General features: G+C 40.0%; 1 protein-coding gene across 5 annotated transcripts in view; it reads right to left on the minus strand.

Moving 5' to 3' along the window:
- LOC101466961 (protein Dok-7) overlaps positions 1-17,846 on the minus strand; it is a 51,483-nt gene extending 33,637 nt beyond the window's left edge. For 4 of the 5 annotated variants that reach the window (XM_076881817.1, XM_076881819.1, XM_012924673.5 and 1 more), the window contains exons 1-4: positions 17,537-17,846; positions 17,396-17,441; positions 15,239-15,469; positions 9,297-9,497 (exon numbers count right to left, since the gene is read on the minus strand). In XM_076881817.1, the coding sequence (XP_076737932.1) occupies positions 9,297-9,497; positions 15,239-15,469; positions 17,396-17,441; positions 17,537-17,590 (532 nt within the window). In that variant the 5' untranslated portion in view covers positions 17,591-17,846. The remainder of the gene's footprint in view (positions 1-9,296; positions 9,498-15,238; positions 15,470-17,395; positions 17,442-17,536) is intronic. The other variant, XM_012924674.5, reaches the window with a different exon arrangement.
- Positions 17,847-19,706: the final 1,860 nt, after the last annotated feature.

Genomic DNA, 19,706 nt, shown 5'->3' on the forward strand with positions numbered 1-19,706 from the left:
GGTCAATGTATTTCACAGCGCTTGAGGCCGAAATTCTGATGGCAGCATATGCCAATAACATGCAAATTCCGCGGAAAAAAGTAACACAGCCACAGCTGCAAAAGCATGCATGGCAAAACATAGCCGACAGAGTCAATGCGTGAGTGTTAATATAAACATTGATCTAGGGATTTCCACCCATTTAACACGTTATTTTATCATATGTTATTTTATTTGTTATTTTATACATTTTATTTTGTGATGTGATGTGAGCGCAGGTGCAACCCAACAGGCCCCAAACGTGCCTGGCAGCAAGTAAAAATGAAATATAAAAATATAGTCCAAACAGGTAAGGTGTAATTGTATTATGAGCCATAGTGCTTGGTCTGTTTGTCCCATGTAAATCAATTGCAGTTAGAGGCTACATTAATTTCCCCTCTGTAAGCACTTATTGAAATTATCTGAGCACATTACAAGTACATATTTGCTTACTCTGTATGCTCAAATGTGGCCCGTTATAGCCAACAGAAAAAAAGCGGAGGCCCGAAAAACAGGTGGGGGTCCTCCACCACCACCACTCACAGAGGCTGAGCAGTTGGCCCTCAGCCAAAACAGTGGGCGCCCTGTGGCCGAAGGCATCTCTGCGGGGACATCCTCTGAGTCAATAACCCCGCAAGACACAAGTGCCTACATAAGGGGTAAATTCAAAATAATACATGATGTGCATACATCCTTTCTTCACAGTCACCTTTGCAGTGCGACACATTCATTTGATAAACTCTTTACCATAATGGATTATTTTGTAGTGAAGTTATTTTCCTACTGATTTTGCCTTCCCTCAGTCTTGGTTGTCTTTGAGAGCATAATGACAATGAAGTGTAAGCTGATTGGTATGTTTGTTAATTGCCATTTGGTCCCTTGTAAGTTATAAGTGACCTGTATAAACCTCATATTCTATCAGTTGATGGTGGTGGTGTACTGCATCTGGTGCAGCCTCCTGTTGAGCCAGACCAACATGCAGTTGTGAGTAATACTCCACAGACTATATGAGTTTACAGTAGAACAGCAATGTTGTTTATTTCTTTACTACAGGAAAATAATGAAGAAACATTGACAGCTGTTACAGAGGAGGAAGCAACAGAGACACTTTATGAGGTGTACATCTTTTAATACTTTGTGTACAGGAAATACAGGCGACCAATAAAGCCAGTTGAACAAAAAATCTGTTTATTCTTCTTTCAACATGTTGAGGTGATGGGTCAAAAGAAATGATTGTGACATATGGTGTCTCTGACTGCGCTTCCATCTTGTATGTCCGTGGGAGGGTCAGGATGTTCATGGTTTGGATCACTGCTGATGTTTGGTTCAGAAGGACAGTGTTCTCCTCTAATTGTGGCAATGTTGTGAAGAATCACACATGCCACAATAATGTCACATGCCCTTTCTGGGGTGACCCTGAGTCTTTGCAGGCACTGGAACCGGGCCTTAAGCATTCCGATAGTCATTTCAATTCTGGCTCTTGTCCTGCAATTAGCCAGATTATATCGCTGCTGTGGGCCCGGTTCAGGGTCAGGGTAAGGGGTAAGCAAATAGGGTAAACATGGATACCCCCTATTACCAAGCAAGTAGCCAGTGAACTCTCCTAAGACAGAAGGATACACTTCAGTTCAAATGTCCCTGAAGCAATTGGTCTTTATATATTTTAAAGTATTCTCAACTCACCATGTCCAAATTTTGTGCTCAGTGTACATTCACGGAATATTTGTGAGTCATGGACAGAGCCTGGCCACTTGGCTTCCACATTTGTGATAATGTTGGCAGCATCACATATGATCTTCACAGTGCAGAGAACACAAATTAGCATCCATTACTATAATGAAATAATTTGTTAGTTTGAAATGCTACAGGGAACTATGTACCTGCACATTAATGCTGTGGAAAGACTTCCTGTTCACATAGTCTCCTTCATTTACTGAAGGAGCAATGATTGGAATGTGAGTGCCATCTGTACAGCCAATCACGCCTGGGAACCCTGAAAATAAATGTACAATTTAAGTAGTAGTCCAAGTATCACCACATCATAAATTAAGTTTTGGTCATCCTGATACCTGCAATTTTGTGGCATCCCTCTTTGATAAATCTTGTGGGTCTATGACCGGGGAACACAAACGAGTGCAGGAGACGTTTCAGTGCAACTGTAACATTCCTGACTGCCCGACAGACGGTAGCCTTGGAAACGTGCTCAGCGTCACCAATATTATACAGAAAGCTCCCGTTTGCAAAAAACCGAAGTGCAATACAAATAATATGCAATGAACTGAGAGCATGTCCGCGATGTGTCACATGCGTAATATATGGCCTGAGGATGTTATCCAAATAAATTATAGATTGTGCTGAGAAACGGTAACGTTCACACAGAAAATCATCAGGAAATGATAAAATGTCCAAACGCGCTCTAATCACTCTCTCCCGGCGGAGAGCTCTGCGGAGAATTTGGGCTTCAACATCTACTGGCTCTTCAAGGAAGGGGCACGCCATGTCTGACACTTCCTACTGTCAGGTTTCCAACAAAGGGGCGGAGACAGTCAGGGTTAGTTGTAGTAAACCTGCTAGGGGGCAGGTTAGCTTCACGGAGTGTGTCGTCATAGTGACTCACTCAGGCTGCAGCTGAACTCGCTTTGTGAAACCGAAAACCCAGAGTTTTCGTTAACTCACGGTATACTTACTCAGTTTTTCCACTAAACCGGCTTCCTGAAACAGGGCCCAGGTGGCAAAGCTTTTTTAGTTCACATTAATCTCTGCAGGAATGAAAACAACTCAAATGGACCCTTCTGGTCTCTGCTCCAAGAGGTGATAAAAACACAGCATCCATACAAAGTAACACAGCTTATAAAATCCAACTTTGTTAAGTGGGAAGTGTAAATGAGCAAGCGCCGAGAGCCAAGGTTGGCATTTTTATTTCGAAAGCAGCAGAGTCATCCAAACGGCTCAAGATGAAAGTCTAGCAAACTTTAATTACTTTAAAGTGAAATTCAGATTTCCTTCACTACCATGTTTGCAACCTTCAGAAATGCATGTAAACATTATCCAGTTTAACTATTCCAGGACGATAAAATTCAGGAACAAATAAAGAAAGTAAATAAAGTAACAAAACTATTAAAGCACTAATTACTGAGAGGTCATTTTGACTGCGTTTAGAGAAAATCGTTTTTCTGAACACTTTGGTACAGCAAAGTGCGCTAAAGTGTACAGTCACTTTAGCGCTAAGCATTTCACACGCACACCTACACTTTACTTAAATGACCATTCGCCCGTGGCGTGGACAAAAGGCAGGACAAATGCAGCTTGCAGTTCTACAGCTGCTCTAACCAAAAGTGAGACACCCAGCACAGCTAAATCACTTCTCGCCGTGCTGTGGATAAACTGTGCCGAGGGATTACATGTCACAGGAATGCTCGGCCTTTGCCGCACACAAACACTGAGATGCAGCCTTACTTTTTCCCCTTTTCTGTATAAAAGTAAAGCAGCTTTGACCTTCTTTAAGATAAGCCAGTAGACTACTGAAGGCTTATTGGCTCTTAAATTTAAAAAAATAAAATAAAATGTCATGTTTCCAGGAGGGTCATCATGTATCTTTAATGCTCCAATGTCTGTCTGTCCCCTCCAGGTGTTCACATACGGTCCTCTTCACTTTAATAGTTTCACATCTGTTGAATTTTTCAAACGTTATCTTATCACAGGGACGCACGCGGCCCGACGTGTTCAAACAGACCTTAAGGAAAACTCCAGAGTGATGCATGTTGCTGAGTTTTGGGCACAGCAGGGGTGATTATGCACAGCCTGAATCATTTCCTTTCTTGTTGTTCTGAACAGATGTTTTTCTAATGCTTCATCTGCCGAGTCAATAAAACGCAACGAACAAACAAGAACGACTGAAACATAGTTTGCTGCCTGTCATGCTGTGTGCTCTCCATTACACTTCTAAGCAATTCAAAGCAGCCACAGCAAGCCCACTCTTTGAATTTTGACTGATATTACACGTGATCAAAAGTGTGTGGACAGGAAAAAAGGCACAGAGCAAAAATCAAAGCTTAGAAATCAGACTGATGAAGCAGTAAAGGCCACCGGAACACTTTAGAAAGAGCGTCATGACCTGTTTTTTTTTTTGTTTTTTGTTTTTTTAAATGAGTCGAGTCGAGTTGAAGCTTTTGAATGTGAGTCATTCAGAGAGTACTTTGAGTTACCTGGGGTCTTTGGTACTACACGTCTGTGGAAGCACGAGCAATCAAAAGCAGGATTTCAACAATCTTGCATCTCAAAGGAAAAAGCAAGTACAAGAAGAACATCTGAACAAAGTACAAAATATTACACGAGTCACAGCGTCTCCATTCTTGTGATCACTGCTTTGTAATCATACGCTGTAGTATTCAGAGCCCGACCTATACGTAAGGCTATACAATATTATTAGCCGATGTGGCCTTATTGGAGTGTATGCCACTGGATATGAATTTTAGACTACATGGAAAAACTTACAACCTCTGGCAAAGAACATGAAGTCGTCACACTTGAAAGATGTTCACTGAACTCTTTTACTTTGCAGCAATAAACAAACCACAGATGTGATAAAGCGTTGTTTTTTTGTTCCTTTTGTTGTTTACTATCTGAACAACTCTGACTTCATGAAACAAACTTCAAACTAATTAAATAATTTTGTGTAATGGCACATTTTTTTCCCAGACATTGTAAATTTTCTGTTTGGGTTAAGATCTGGACTATGTGCTGACTGTGTCAATGAGTCTGTCTGCATTTCCTTTCTTCTGTGACAACAAGACGCATCGTCATCATCGTGATGTCGAAAACTAATCCTAATCATAACCAAAACCACGCTCTCAGTGCAATAAGAAAAGCATAAAGCAGTCTACACCTGTGCATTTACTGTTGAGGTAAAGACTTTCATCTCTCCTGCTCCATTTTTGCTTGATTTCTCAAGGCCTTCATCTTTTTTATGGCACCAAATAAAAAGTCCCAGCATCATCCCCTTTGGCAAATGCAGATTCATCACTGAAAGTGACTCTTAGCAAATCATCCACAGCGCACAATTGTGTTCGCCCACTCTAACCTTGTTTTCTTCCCATTAGGCGTTAATGCTGGCTTTCCTTTGGCAATCCCAGTTTTTACACTTTTATCACAAAACCACTGATTCTTCTTTCTGCCAATTTATGGGGAGTTTTGAGCATTTTCAATTTTCTTCTGACTCTTTGACATCTTCCATCTACCCTTAAGTTTTCCTTTTTTATTCTTAACACTTTGCACTTTTCTTAGACACAGCTGACTGGGGAAAAACAAGGAGTTGTATAATCCTTTTGACTGACACCTCTCTTCTTGGAGAGCTGCTTCCTCTTAATCAGGTGTAACAGCTTGCTGAGGTCTGCAAACGCTCTTTTAACTGCTGACTATTTTTAATATTAAAAAGTGTCTGTTTTACACATCCAAATCACAAAGTGATTCCATATTTTCCCTCCTCTGTGCTTAATCTGGGAAAAACAGATCAATAATTAAATTAACTTGTTTGGGGCATGTTTCATGAAGCCAGAATGTTCGGCTTTTAAACAAACGTGCATTTGCGTCACATCTGTGGTGGTTTGTTTATTTGGTTCAAAGTCAAAGAGTTGAATGAACATCCTTCAAGTGGGGTGATTACATAATGCTTCAAAGAAGGGGGTCATTTAAAAAAAGAAGAACCACAAGGCCAAAATACATGTATGACACGACATCTCTAAGGTGACATGTTGAAGTTTCTGAATATGTGCTCTTCTAGCATGCGACTAAAACATCCATCCATCCATTCTCTTCCACTTATCCTTTTCAGGGTTGTGGGGGCCTATCCTTGTTGTCTTAGGGCCTTAGGCAGGGTACACCCTGGACAGGTCGCCAGTCTGTCGCAGGGCTTGACTAAGACATAATAAAGTCAAACCTAATTTCACTCAATAAAACTGCAATTTTAAGAACAAAACCCTTTTAACTTTAAACCTACAGACTAAATGGACAGACTCAAAGGTAAGGAGCTGCCTGTGTACCATATGTATCATACAGACCATAATGAGAACAACAGACAACTTATATATAGTTTGACCAGCAGAGCAACTCCAACTCAGTTTCTTACCATTTTCACAGCTGAGCAGACAGCAGTGTGGATTCAAGTGTTGTCTTTATGGTAAGCTGATACCTAGCATGTCAGACACATTGCTGTGACATCGTTACTCCACATGCTTTTTACTGTGTAGTGTTAAAATGGGTTATGTGGCAAAAAAAACAAAACAAAAGGTTGTGGGGTTTGGAAACAATCTAAATCCAATTTCCTCTCAGATTTAACCAAGCACGTGTGATCAGATGACTGTGTACGTGTCTTGTTACGTCACTATAAAGCCAGACGCTTCGACAAAACTTAAAATATCTGCATCATATTGTTGCTCTGATTATACTCTGGAAATTTTGATCAGAAGTAACGATTCACATCTGCTCATCTGCTGCTTTAATGCTCCTATGAGCACAGTTTGGAAAAGCAAAGTGTGGACAGCTCTGTGATTTACTTAATGACACAACTGTGTGATTCATAGCTTTCGAAGTCCTGCAGGGTGAAGCACCGTTCCAAGAAACTAGATACTCCATACAAATGCAGCACTAGCCTTTCAATATATCATCTGTTTTAATCCATGAACATTCAAAGCACCCTGCAAAAATAAATAAAAAATAACAAACTGACAGTTTTGAGCAGTTGAGACCCACAGAGACGATCTGCTGGAGCACTTTAACTAGTAAAAAACAGAAAAGATCTGCCACTGAAACATTTTAGCAATGGTTTTACACACATCCCTTCTACTTCCGTCAAGATTAAAGTGCATAACAAGAACGCCAGTGCTAAATGTGCTAAATATATAACGTTCTGTGTAATGCTGAGCCAAACTGGCCAGTAACGCTCCCATTGGGGAGGGAAAGGGGAATGAATTTGTTAAAGCAATAGTGGCTGCTTTTTAGCTATCTAATAGCTAATATTGATTCATCAGTAATGACCAGACAACAATATTTCTGGTAGGTTATATGGACAAATCAAAACATATTTCCAGTGTCAGTTTAGAGCCACTGAGCTGAGATGTTAAATTCATTTCACATCATGTCATACAGCACACTTTGATCTTAATTTGGCCAAAATAGAAAAACTCTCTTTTGTGTCACTGTAAAGACCCTTAACTACAAATCTATCACAACTACTCCTCAAAATAGAAGTGTAGTTTTAACAGTAGGACTCGATAATGACAAGCTGCTAATAAGATAATGAAAAGGAAGACATCTGCCAGAATGAATAAATAAATGTGTAAAATTACAGAAAAGGTTCTGGTAGCTCATCGCTCAGACTCTCCTGTAATTACAAAACTGAATTATTTCATTAATTCACAGAAAAATTTCATTTCTATTTTTTTGTTTGTTTGTTTGTTTTACTGTGGGTCTATTGTAAAGAACTGAAACTTCTATAGTGGATAGCTTTTAAAATTACTTAATAACTTTGGTATGGTGCCAGTCTTTATCAGTAGGAAAGGCTGTAAAACCTTTGAAAACACAGCTTCCAAAATCTATGTACTCCTTTGTGTTTCCCAGGCCGTTTCTGGCCCCTGGGCCTTTTGTTTGACACAACATGGTTTAGAGACTGATGGATTGGTGGGATTTGCCATTGGTGGAAGGGTTTTTAGAACTGTGTTTCATTTGCATTGCTATAGTAACACTCTTATTATACTTAATGCTTTGCTTGCAGTTTCTCCAATGACATGATGTCATTTGAAAACAGTCACTATAGGATCTTCCTACATTGGGAAATCATGGCAGGAATCATCATAGTCAGAAAAACACTTCCTAAAATCTAAATATATACTAAAGAAAACCAAAATTCTGTATTACAATAAAACATCTAAAGACGAATGACCAACTCACACCATCAGCTGCCTGATAAAAGTTTCTATAAGAAGCCTTTCAAAAAGGAAGCAGAAAAACAAGGACCATACAGTCTTTCGTGACGATAACAGCACATGTAGTTGCTGAGGGCGCTCTCTTTTTTTGGTTCATGAAACTCCACTGAGCATCTTCCTCAACGTGCCCGCCCGAGGGATGCCAGATGTACAACCAGAGAGCAAAAAACACACCCAGTGACTGACCTCAACCCACTAATCCTGATGTTTACAGCGATCTTCTCCATGCAAACATGCAAATTCAAAGTTTGAGCATCACACAGGAATCCAAATCAGGTCCACGGATGCTTAACAGATGACCACGGGGTTTTAAAAGCGCTAAACCAAAGTACTAAAAGTTAAATTTGTTTGCAGGACGCAGCAGAGGATACTGTGTGTTGCTGTCTTCATATGCCCACGTTTGATAAATTATTCATCAGCCCAATCGTACGGACAGAAGCATGGTCAACATTAAAAACTGCTGAGTTATTATTTCGCTGCAGGATGAGTTTTCATCCAAGAAGTTCTACACTTAACAACGGAGCCTGAAAGAACATAGCCTGAAAGATTAATTTTCTCTGGACTGCTGGACCAAAATATTATTCCGGCAGACTATTTACTGTTCCTGTCACAGGAAAAAGGTTTTAGGTCCACTCTATTTTGCACAAGGCACATTTGCAAAAGTAAGGCAAGGACAAACTAATCATCAATAACAAAGACTCAAACTTCCTCTCCTCCTCTAGCTATATTTCCTCAGGCTAGAAAGCATATTTTTTGAGTCAGATTTATTGTACTGAGAAAGAGCTTCTCTTTCACGGGCAGAAAGATAAGCATGAATCACCGCAAATCACAGCCGGTGATTATTTTGTGTTTTTGAGAGAGAGATAGACACAAACCACAGCACGTATCATGATTTAATGAGCCATTAGCCTCTAATGATGGAGAGATATTAATGTTATGAAAGGATGGAGATGTTTAACGCAGTCATACTTGAGTCTCTGTCTTTTCTTAAAAGCACATTTTCTTTGAAATTCACTGTTGGGGTTTAACATTCATGCTCTTCTTCTTCCAATTGTGTTATTTTAATATTATTACATTTTTGTTTAATGTCTTTTACTGTTTATGTGTTTCAGATGCCTCACTTTACAATCGGTGATTAAATTTTGCATTACATTTTCTTTGTCACTGTGCAGCCTAATAGCTAATTATCCCCTAAACCCTCTGCCAAGCGAAAAATATTATTTTAATACCCATTTACATAAACTTAACACACTCAAATGTTGCACAAAACAGACAATAATTAAGCAGCTATAAACTTACAGTAGCCACATCTTGTTCCTCCTTCAAACACGAATCCATTTGGTACAGGTCCATATCTACGCAGGTCTGGAAGGTTCCAGTGGCCAATAATAACAGGAGGGACATCCCGAGCAAGAGCCAACAAATTGTTGCACAAATGGAGAGTTGCAGGCCCGCTCTCCAACTTGGTCCCTGGTAAGACTCCAACACTGAATCTGTGAACTGAGAAACACACAGATCCTCAAATTTAACGCATATTCCAATAACTGTAAATGAGTTTTACAATAAGTAGAAAGAGTGGAAAGAGTAAAGAGGAACATAAATGAGGCAAATAACCCTGAACACATTTCTTCATAAGCTGCGAAGTACCTCCTATTTTGTCACTCTCAAATACCCAAATGTCCGTTCTGGGTGAATATATTTTTGTAAGTAAATCTGAAGCATCAGCGTTCGACTTGCATTGCAGTGAAATATGTGCCATTTAGGAAGCTATGAGTAATTATGTTTGCAAGTACATTACCTAAATATAGTAGCTTGCTAACACATCGCTAACATTAGCTTCTAGCAGCTAATTAGCAAGAGGGAGCTGGAAAAAAGATCCTCTGGTATAATGAAGTGTAGGTATTTTGTAAGAGTTTTAGCCTCACTTTGGTATGAGGCTGAAAAATAAAGCTAACACAGAAACCCTGCAATACCTTAAGTGTCCATTGGGGCTGGTCCAGAAGTACGGTAATTCAATCCACACAGCAACCATGTTAAAATATTCAAGTTTAGAGTAGAACTGTTCAGAGCCAGGTAGGTTGCATAAACACTTTTTCTGTAGAGATAATTGTTTTCATAAACTGATATACCCTGAATATATTTTTCCAATTCTATTTTCCATTGTTTAAAGTGTGGCCACTTTAAGTGGCAGGCATAGATGGTATAAAACTTAGCTAATATAACATCGTCGACTGGTTTTCTAGAGTCCTGTTCTGAAGGCTAGGGATTAGCATTTTCACGATCTCTATCTTGGTATTTAAAAAAAGCAAGCAAGCAAGTAAGGAAACAAACAAACAAACAAACAAACAAACAAAAAGTCTACGGGAAAATGGCTTTCTGACTTGACCTCTTTAAAAACTTTCTGATGGGTTTATGGGCTCAGTCATTCGTTTTGTGTCATAATGAATAAAAATTTAAATTTCATGGAGTTTTTCCGTGAAAATGCACACCGGTTTCACGGAAAACAAACTAACAAACTATGACTATGATGTTTTTAGCCAATGAGTAAGAGTTTCACAGTCAACCATTTCGAAACTCTATGATACTATCCTGTCTTTTAGTAACCACTCTATTGTTAAGCTTAAGGAGAACTAGGAATTCAAATACATGAGGAGTCTTGGGAACAGGCTATAGCGAGTAGGGATGGGTATCGAAAACCGGTTCTTGTTGAGAACCGGTTCCCACTGTTTCAATTCCTTGGAATCGTTTGCCACTTTTAAAAACGATTCCCTTATCGATTCCAGTCGCCCCGAATGACGTCATCACGTTGAGTAGCGTCTTTTACCCAGTAGGAAACACGGCGCCTGAGCGGCACAAACGCTCAAAAGTTTGGTTACACTTTATGAGAAAGGATGACAACAGGGCAACGTGCAAAGGCTTGCACCCATTTGCCACAGCAGATGCCCCCGATTTCACTTTGGTAAGTGAATGTGTTTAATTGTAGGCAGGACATTACTGGATATTCTTGTGTAATTGCTACAGAATAATTTATGTTAAACTTTGTTATTGCTACAGGAGAATATTTATTTTATTATTTTACATATACATTTTTTTTCCTGGGGACCCTGTGACACCCCATTGAAGAGCCGTAGGCTGTGGCTCTCTTAAGATCTCACTGTTGGGTTTGTAAGGCCATGTTACTCCTAAATTTCTATCTTGTTCAAAGAGAAGATATAAAACACAGTTCTAAGCTAATCGACTTTAGTGTTCTCCTTTTTAAAAAAAAAAAAGAATCGATAAGAGAATCGATAAGGAATCGAATCGTTAAACAGAATCGAAAATGGAATCGGAATCGTTAAAATCTTATCAATACCCATCCCTAATAGCGAGGGTACGATCTTCCACCTCCTGTGCTCGTCAATTTAAGGTCATATATTTAAGCGCTCAGTGAATCTGCGTTCGACTACTCCGCCTAGGCTCGACAGTGCAGCCTAGGCGGAGTAGTCGAATGCAGATTCACTGAGCGCTCAACACAGACAGCATCGTCAGAAGGAAGAGCGCAGGGCAAGCTAGCGAGACAGAAGTTAAGCTCTCCTTGCAACATGGACCTCCCCCACCCTCATTCATATCTGGCGTTTGGAATTATTTTGGTTTTCATGTGACGTATGACCCTGAAGGTAAGCAGTCATGGACTAAAGTAAAACAGTATGTTGGATGTGCCATGCAATGCTCAGTTACATGGGTGGGAACTAGTGTGTTAGCGCAGTTAGCTCGTTAACGTGTTGGCCGTCTAGCCCCATGGACGCCCTGATCGGCGGTAGCTCGTTAACGGAGATTTGCCGTGTTGTGGCGTTAAGGTCATTTCAACGAGATTAACCTGAAAGCACTAGTGGGAACACAACGAATATGACTGCACATTTACGCCGACATCATCCTAGTGCAAAGACAAAAACAACAAGCATGCTACTAACTTTAGCCGAGTCATTTAGACAGCTGTTAGCACATGATTCTCCTTATGCTGCTGAGAATATAGCCCAGAAGAAGCGGATAGTATAGCTTTTATTTTGGAAAGAGACATTCCTCTGTAATAAACTCTTTTCCAAAGATGAGTGATTCCTCAATCAGATACAGGGCTCGCAATATCGCTAGCCCAACGCCCGGGCTAGCGATTTTTTCAGTCGGGGTACCAAAATCTATCTCTGCCCTGCCCGTCGGGCTATTGTAGGAAAAATATATGTCAATGCTTCTGCATTCTTTCGGAAATGTAGCTGGGTAATTATGTCATTGGCATCGGTGAGCCACTGTCAATATGTGACATATTGAAATCGCGTTTGAATTTGCGCTTGTTTTTTTGCTTTCACTTTGCAATCGCGCGAACTGTGTATAGAGAGCAACAGCACTGATCTGTGAGTGATGATAATTTGCGCACCAATTCCTCTGACATCGTCTTATTAATTGTTAGCTTACTATGCAAACATGACAAGTGAAATCTCCCGCAGCTTAAACATGTGAGAGGTTGATCGCAGAGAATCGCTGAGCTTATGTGAGTGCGTGTGTAAAAGCAGCAGGATATATATTTCACTACGATGACCTGGATGACTGAGAACCTTCACAGACAGATATATATTTTAGTTCTGCTGAGCCAAATAAGACAGGTCAGGGTGAAGAAGTGACAGCCAAAGAAAAGCTTACCACAAAACGGAGAAGTTATGACAAATCAGACTATAAGGCAAAAAGAAAGTGCAGCTTTATGGTTTCATGGACAAAATAATTTCTGTGGCTGCAATATGACGAGCTAAATAACCAGGGCTGCACATAAGTGGTCCGCAGGTGCGCATTCGCTGTCAAAATAAAAAACACGCACAAGGGTTAGGGTTAAATTTAAAAACTGTACTTTTGAGTTAAAATATATATTTATAATTTTAATAAATGACAAATTAAAAAGGCATGAACATTTTTTTTGTATCGAAAAAATATCGAACCGTGACACCAAAGGATCGAACCGAACCGTGAATTTTGTGTATCGTTGCACCCCTAATATATATATATATATATATATATATATATATATATATATTTACTTAGGAAAATGAAGAAAGGTTAATTGTATTTCGGTAACTGCAAGTACTGTGTTGTTTTCTTTTTTCAATAAAAATATTTGACAAAAAAAAAAAAAAAAAAAAAAAAAAAAAAAGAGTTTCACAGTCATATCTGCCCATCCACATGCATCCTGCTTTTTAAAATCTACTTGCTCATTGGCTAACAACTGGTCAATCATAAGTCATCAGCCAATGAGCATACAGAACGTAAGACAAAGATTTAAAAAGGAATTAACTAAATTAATTAATCAATTACACCAGTAAACTAAACTAAAGCTGACCATCTGGTGTCTTTAAGACACAATGCAGGTTTGAGACACTTTTATATTAGCTTTATTTTTCCAACCTAGAACCTACGCCCATGTTTGATGCTGTGTTTTGGAGCATAATGTTGCAGCTAGGTCAGTAATAGTATTTGGGCTGATTAAAACCATTGTACTGAACCTCGTTAGTGGTTTTGTTTCTTTGTAGGATGTTTTTTGCAATTATCTAACAAATAACACACACTGTTGTGATGGTTAACTGTACTTAAAAGTCAAGACAGTACTCCTGTTTTTGTGAGTGAAATCACATTATTTTATTAATCTGTTACTTATGACTAATGAGCACATGCATCCGTATATACAGTTTATGGATGTAGTTGCTAACCTTGCATTAAATGATAACTTCAGGCTCAAAATCCTTATCAAAATATTTACTTCTGTTAAAAAAAATACAAGATGGCTGCTAGCTAAATCTTCCGTTTGCAAGCTCACAAACAGGGTGCAACATTGGCTGCATCCATCTTTTACATACAGTCAATGGCTGCACTTTATCTCTATAGGGATTTTTTGAGGGCTCTACAACTATGTCCTAATGAACCATCAAAGAAACCACCAAACAGTCTACTGGGATTCACTGGGATTAAAGTGAGCAGGATTGCAGAACTAATGAGTAATGGAAAGACAACGGTCAATGTAATTTTGCATACTGACAAAAACAGGAGAAAAGCTTCACAAGGGGCAGAAAACACAGTGTCCTCACACGATGATTACTTCAGCATGGATTTGATTTCATTCACAAATAAAAAGGGGAAACAGCTGCAGACAGAATGAAATCAGCAAGCCGAGCACAACGGGCTCAGATCTAAAGCCCAGCGCAATCAATCAAAGCGTGTCACAGACATCTGTGTTTTATGAGTCTGAGTCTCGACAATAAGAAAAAGGGGAAAGTCGGGTATAAAATTAGAGCGAATCACAACACTTCACTGGCGTTTCTGCCTTTGACTTTGCTAAATTTCACACACAGTAAGTGTGGATCTTGTGGATCTTCCTCAACAACACTAAACTAAAAACTTTCGTGGATTTGAACAAACTTGGCCAGGGAGATTGATTAACGGAGGCGGCGACGAGGGCATGTTGGCCAGGTGCGGCACATCATCGCTCAGGTTAAAAAGGATTCATACAGTCTCACGTAAGACAACAAAAGCTCTGTGCATGGTGGCCCTCAGCCCAGCAGCTGGCAGGTGACATTTCTGCCAGCTTGGATGCACTCCACTCAGTGACATTAGGACACACACACACACACTTATCTAACTCTCAATGCAAGCCTGAACAGACACAAGTGCATCTGTCCAAGCATGCACACGTATACTTTAACACAAAACAGACGACAAACTGGAAGGAACAACTGCAATGCAATTTGTCTTAAGCCTCTTCCACACAATCAGGTCCCCCAGCACTGTCATTAATGTAAAATGTAAAATTCAGCTGCCACCTGCTGAACAGTTCGTTGCTATTAATAGCTCCTATTGCTTCATGATGCATGTAACTTATATAACAAGTCCACACAGTAAACAATATGCACACTAAAGAGAGTCAGTGCTTGACTAAATGACATTCTTAAGAGTAATCAGACATGGAAAAAAAAAAAAGTTAAAATATCACTTTAGACAACAAACGTAGTATGATAGTAGATAACAGATATTCATTAAAGACAAAAATCATTTGTTTATCTAGGAAATTGATTCAGAAGCTTGTAGATGATTGCACGGGGGTAATTTTGAACAGCTGGATAGGAACATCGAATATCATCATTTAAATTCCTTGAAAGGTTTTGAGGGGAAAGAAAAAGAAACACTGGATGTTAAACACAAGTAAAACAAACACTCATGGTTCTTCTCACCTTCTCCTAGGCTATATCGCAGGCGGGCGTCCCATGCCTGCAGGGCCTCCCTGCTGTCAAAGCCCAGCAAAACAGCCTGATTCAGGCAGAGGATGGTCAGAGTAAAAGCCACACCCTCATACCACTGTCCAGCTTCCAAGCCGCAGATCTCCTCCAAGGTGATGCTCGCCCTCTCCTTGTTGCCGTGAACTTTCTCTGATTTGTCTTTAAAAACCAGCAACACGAGGCAGTCTGCAGGACAGACAATGAGCAGGAGACGAAACAAAGACAGAAGAACACAGTCTGCATTAAAACATTATTAAATTCTACTCTTTTTTTTAAGATGTAACAAAAAAAAAGTAAAATCAATACTGGAATCCCCAAATGACACTGACAGTTACTAACAGGATGTATTTTGACCCACAGTAGCTACTGTAGTGTCCTCTGTTTGTTGCCACCTTTCAAACAATCAGTGTCAACTGACAAAACAACACTGTGTGTGTCCGTGTATCATCCCTCTCCTTCACACACACTCGCATAACTGAGGCATGAGCACAGACAGCTGGGATAACATGACATCAAAGATTTGAAGAGCAGCAGCACTCAGCCTCACTGTGGAGCATGTTGAGCTGTGCAGCGCAACATACCCAAGAAACCTTTCTGCGGTAAAACTGAATGCGGTACAAATACAAGTTCATGCTAAATCCACTCACTTTTCCATAAAATATTTGAAAATGTGTGCAAATATAATGACTACTAGATTTTATTTCCGCAGAGCCAAAGCCTCGCAGGTAAGCGTGACTGTTCACATTCATGGTACATCTAAAAATACAGCGAGTCTCTGGCTCAGACCTTAGCACATTAGCTTTGAAGATGGGATCAAATAAGAACCACAGGTTTGAAGCTTGTGATTTAGAAATAATCTGAAAGCCTGCTGTTGTACAGCAGAAGCAGTACACGTGGTAAAAATAAATAATTTATAAATGTAATTGTGTAAAAAGAAAAAGTAAACTGTGCAGAAATGCTTTCAAGAGTGAGTTTACAGCATGGGGAAAAAGACAGTGTGTGGATTAAAAGCACCTTTGGCATCAGTTTTCCCATTTTTTTAAAACACAATCCCACGTTAAACGTTTGAGTCATTAAAAACGTTTAATGAAATTCTTTTAGCTTGTGCTAATGTTTCAGCTCTTTTTCAGAACCATTGTGTAATATAGGTTTTACTAGAGATGGGCAAGTGTGGATAGTATCAATATCATCTCTGGTATTGGTGTCAGATTGATACTAGCTCAATAATAGGCTCCATACTTTGTTTCTATCCACTGGGTTCAGTATGTAGCCTGCTGAACTGTATTAAATAAATTATTATTATTTTGGAAACGAAAAAAAATATACATATGTCAAAAATCCACTACGTCTGAACTTTTTTGTGTTGACAGTCACGTCTATTTTATTTATAGCCCATAACACATTTAAACAACTGAAGTTTCCCCAAAGTGGCACATTTACATTACAGGCAAAATAGAAGGGAAAAAAACTGTTTATCTGCACGAAACTGCACAAAAACCTAATAATTGTGTTTTGCTCTGGTAATTACTTATTGGGAAAAGTTAAAATCATTGATTTAGTGTTCAGAATTTACAAATTAACAACAATTCACCAAATCTCCCCTAGATAAAGTGCCTTTATAGGTTAGGTTTCAAAGTATCGGCAACACTGGTCCCGTATTTACTTGGTATCGGATCTACAACACAAGTTGCAGTATCACCCCACACATATACATATACATATACACACACACACACACACACACACACACACACACACACACGTCTTTTAATACCAACTGTGGTTTGCACACATGTTGATTTTGAAATTCAAATGTATTGAATTTGTCATGCAAGCCTTATTTTAAAAGTTTTAGGTCTTTTTGTCCCTCCTTGGACGCCATAGCCTCCTGGGTCAAAGCTGCGTATTTGAACACAAACGCAGGCCCTTTGAAGCCGAGGCTTGTTGAGCTTTCACGCAACAGAAAACACAAGCAGTGCAACACCAGCTCACTGTCCTCCTCCAGCTTGTCGCGGCAGATTTGTGTAGCCGCTGTCAGATTTAATTTCAAAACAACAATGCGAGCGAGAAATGCTAAAAACAAAATTAGCTAGTTTTTAAGTTTTTTTTTACCTGCTACAGGCGACGGTTTGCGGAGCACGAGCCACCTAGTTTTCCACTGTGAAACAAAAGAAAAGTTTTTTGGGGGGTTTTAAAGCACTGGTCAAAGTGTGCATAGGAGATATCCGCATATTAAGACAAAGTAAAAGCAACCTTTTTCCCGTCTCTGAGTCTGGCGTATCCTTCCACGACAACAGAATCCGTCATCTTCAGTCATGGTTCCTGACAGCTGCAGAGTCGCTGCCTGAATGAGGGGTCACTTTCAAAATAGCTGCGCTCTCCTCTAGCGGGGCGCAAACTCGCCCCCCAGCAAGGAAGGCACATGGAAAATGGCATGACCAGTGTCTGTCTGTCTGCCTGCCTGCCTGCCTGTGTGTCCGTCTGCCGGCCATGCTGCTGCTGCCACCTGGGCTGGTACAGTGAGACGCTCCCGCGTGTTTAACATGCCACACGCCACTCTAACAGTAAAACAGAGCACGTTAATACATCAAACTAGGCATATACACTCGCCGGACACTTTATTAGGTACACCTTTTCAACAGCTCGTTAATCAACCAATCACAGGGCAGCAACCATCTTTAGGATTCACGGAATGAAACGGAGGAAATGTACAGTGAGCGTCAGTTCTCAGCGAGGTCGCCTTGTTGATGAGATTAGAGGAAGGAAACAGTAACTTGAATAGCATAAAAGAACATTGTGATGCTGGGAGCAAATGGGCTATAGCAGCAGAAGACCACACTGGGAGGGAACTAAGGAAACAGGAAACTGAGGCTATATAATTGTCATGGGCTCACCAACATTGGACAACAGAAGATTGAAAAAAATTGGTCCAGCGGGAAAACATCACCATGTCAATGAGCCGGCTCACTGTACTGGCATGGCCTCCACCGTCACCTGATCTCAATCCAGCAGTGCACCTTTGTGGAGATGCATGTGGAGCAAATGTGTAATGCTATCATATCAGTATGGATCAATATGTGTACTAATCTTCTAATAAAGTGGCCATTGAATGTAGCACCACCCTTTTGCGTTCATGTGGGGTCAAAATGTTAACGAGTTAAACTAAGCAGTTGCCAGGATTCGTGGGTTGTTTTTTTGTTTGTTTGTTTGTCTGTTTTTGTCTCACTGTGCTCTGTTTTTGTCTTTTTCTTTATTCCACCCAACCGGTTGTAGCAGACTGCTGCCCCTTCCTGAGCCTGCCTTTGCTGGAGGTTTGTTCCTGTTAAAAGAGAGTTCTTCCTTCCCACCATCACAAAGTGGTGATGGATTGTTGGAGTTTTCTTCAAAATACTGTAGGTCCTTTACAGTATAAAGCACTTTGAGGTGTTGCTGTGTTTTGGCACTAAATAAATAAATCTGATTCTGAATTGCATCAAATGGAAGTAAACTGGACTGAAGGTTAAGTCAATGGAAAGCAACCAGAACAAAACACAAAACAACTGGAAAAAGGTTTGACAATTAACAAGTTATAAGGATTTTAACTGTGGACATATCACCAGCCTGTGTAAATGTACATTAGTAGATGTGGCCAAAAAATGGACAAAACCTTTGCACAGTAAAAGAGGCAGGAGGCACTGATTCACCGTGTGAAGGGGTACTCATTGATACACCTACTTCATTTACTCTAGCCCACTTATCAGCTGATGAGTTTGCAAAAATGCAAAGTTTCATTTTCATTGTCGGCCACACATCTGCAGCGGGAGCAGCAAGAGCAAAAACAGGAAGACAGCTGTGTATTCTGGACGAGTGGTAACATGGAGACTTCAGTCCTAACATTCATATTTTTCTGTTAATTATTATTTCAGCCAATAATGTTCAGTGTACCTCTGTGGCACTCTGCTGATTAGTGTATACCTGGTAACTGGGTTGCATCGAGGTGAGATCGCATTCTCACCAGCGAACTGCTCTGCAGTTTGTTTGGTCCGCCTCCTCTGAAAGGCCTTGGTACAGTTGTTTTAGTCTGCACACCTGTGCAAAAGAACCACACCAAGGGCGGAAAGCAATCTGAAGTTCAATTTAAACGGATTAAACAACTAAACACCATGAAGGTGTATTTAGAATTTCCAGAAAAAAGGTCACCCACACCCCGAGGTAATTTGTATCCATGCACTTCATTGATTTGAGAACCAAAGCAGGGCAGTCTAACTTCAGGGGTGTGTTTGGTGCCACCCAAGGTCTCCCAGACCCTGGAGCTAATCACATACACTCAGTGTCTCTGGACCTATTAAGGTAATTTTAAGCTTTTAATACCCCTTTATTATCTTTACATTCAGTTGTTCTTGGAGCTACTTTCTATATTTGGCTTCATAGTTTTAGGTATCTG

This window comes from Maylandia zebra, linkage group LG3 (assembly GCF_041146795.1).
Source record: "Maylandia zebra isolate NMK-2024a linkage group LG3, Mzebra_GT3a, whole genome shotgun sequence".
Classification (NCBI taxonomy): Eukaryota; Metazoa; Chordata; class Actinopteri; order Cichliformes; family Cichlidae; genus Maylandia; species Maylandia zebra.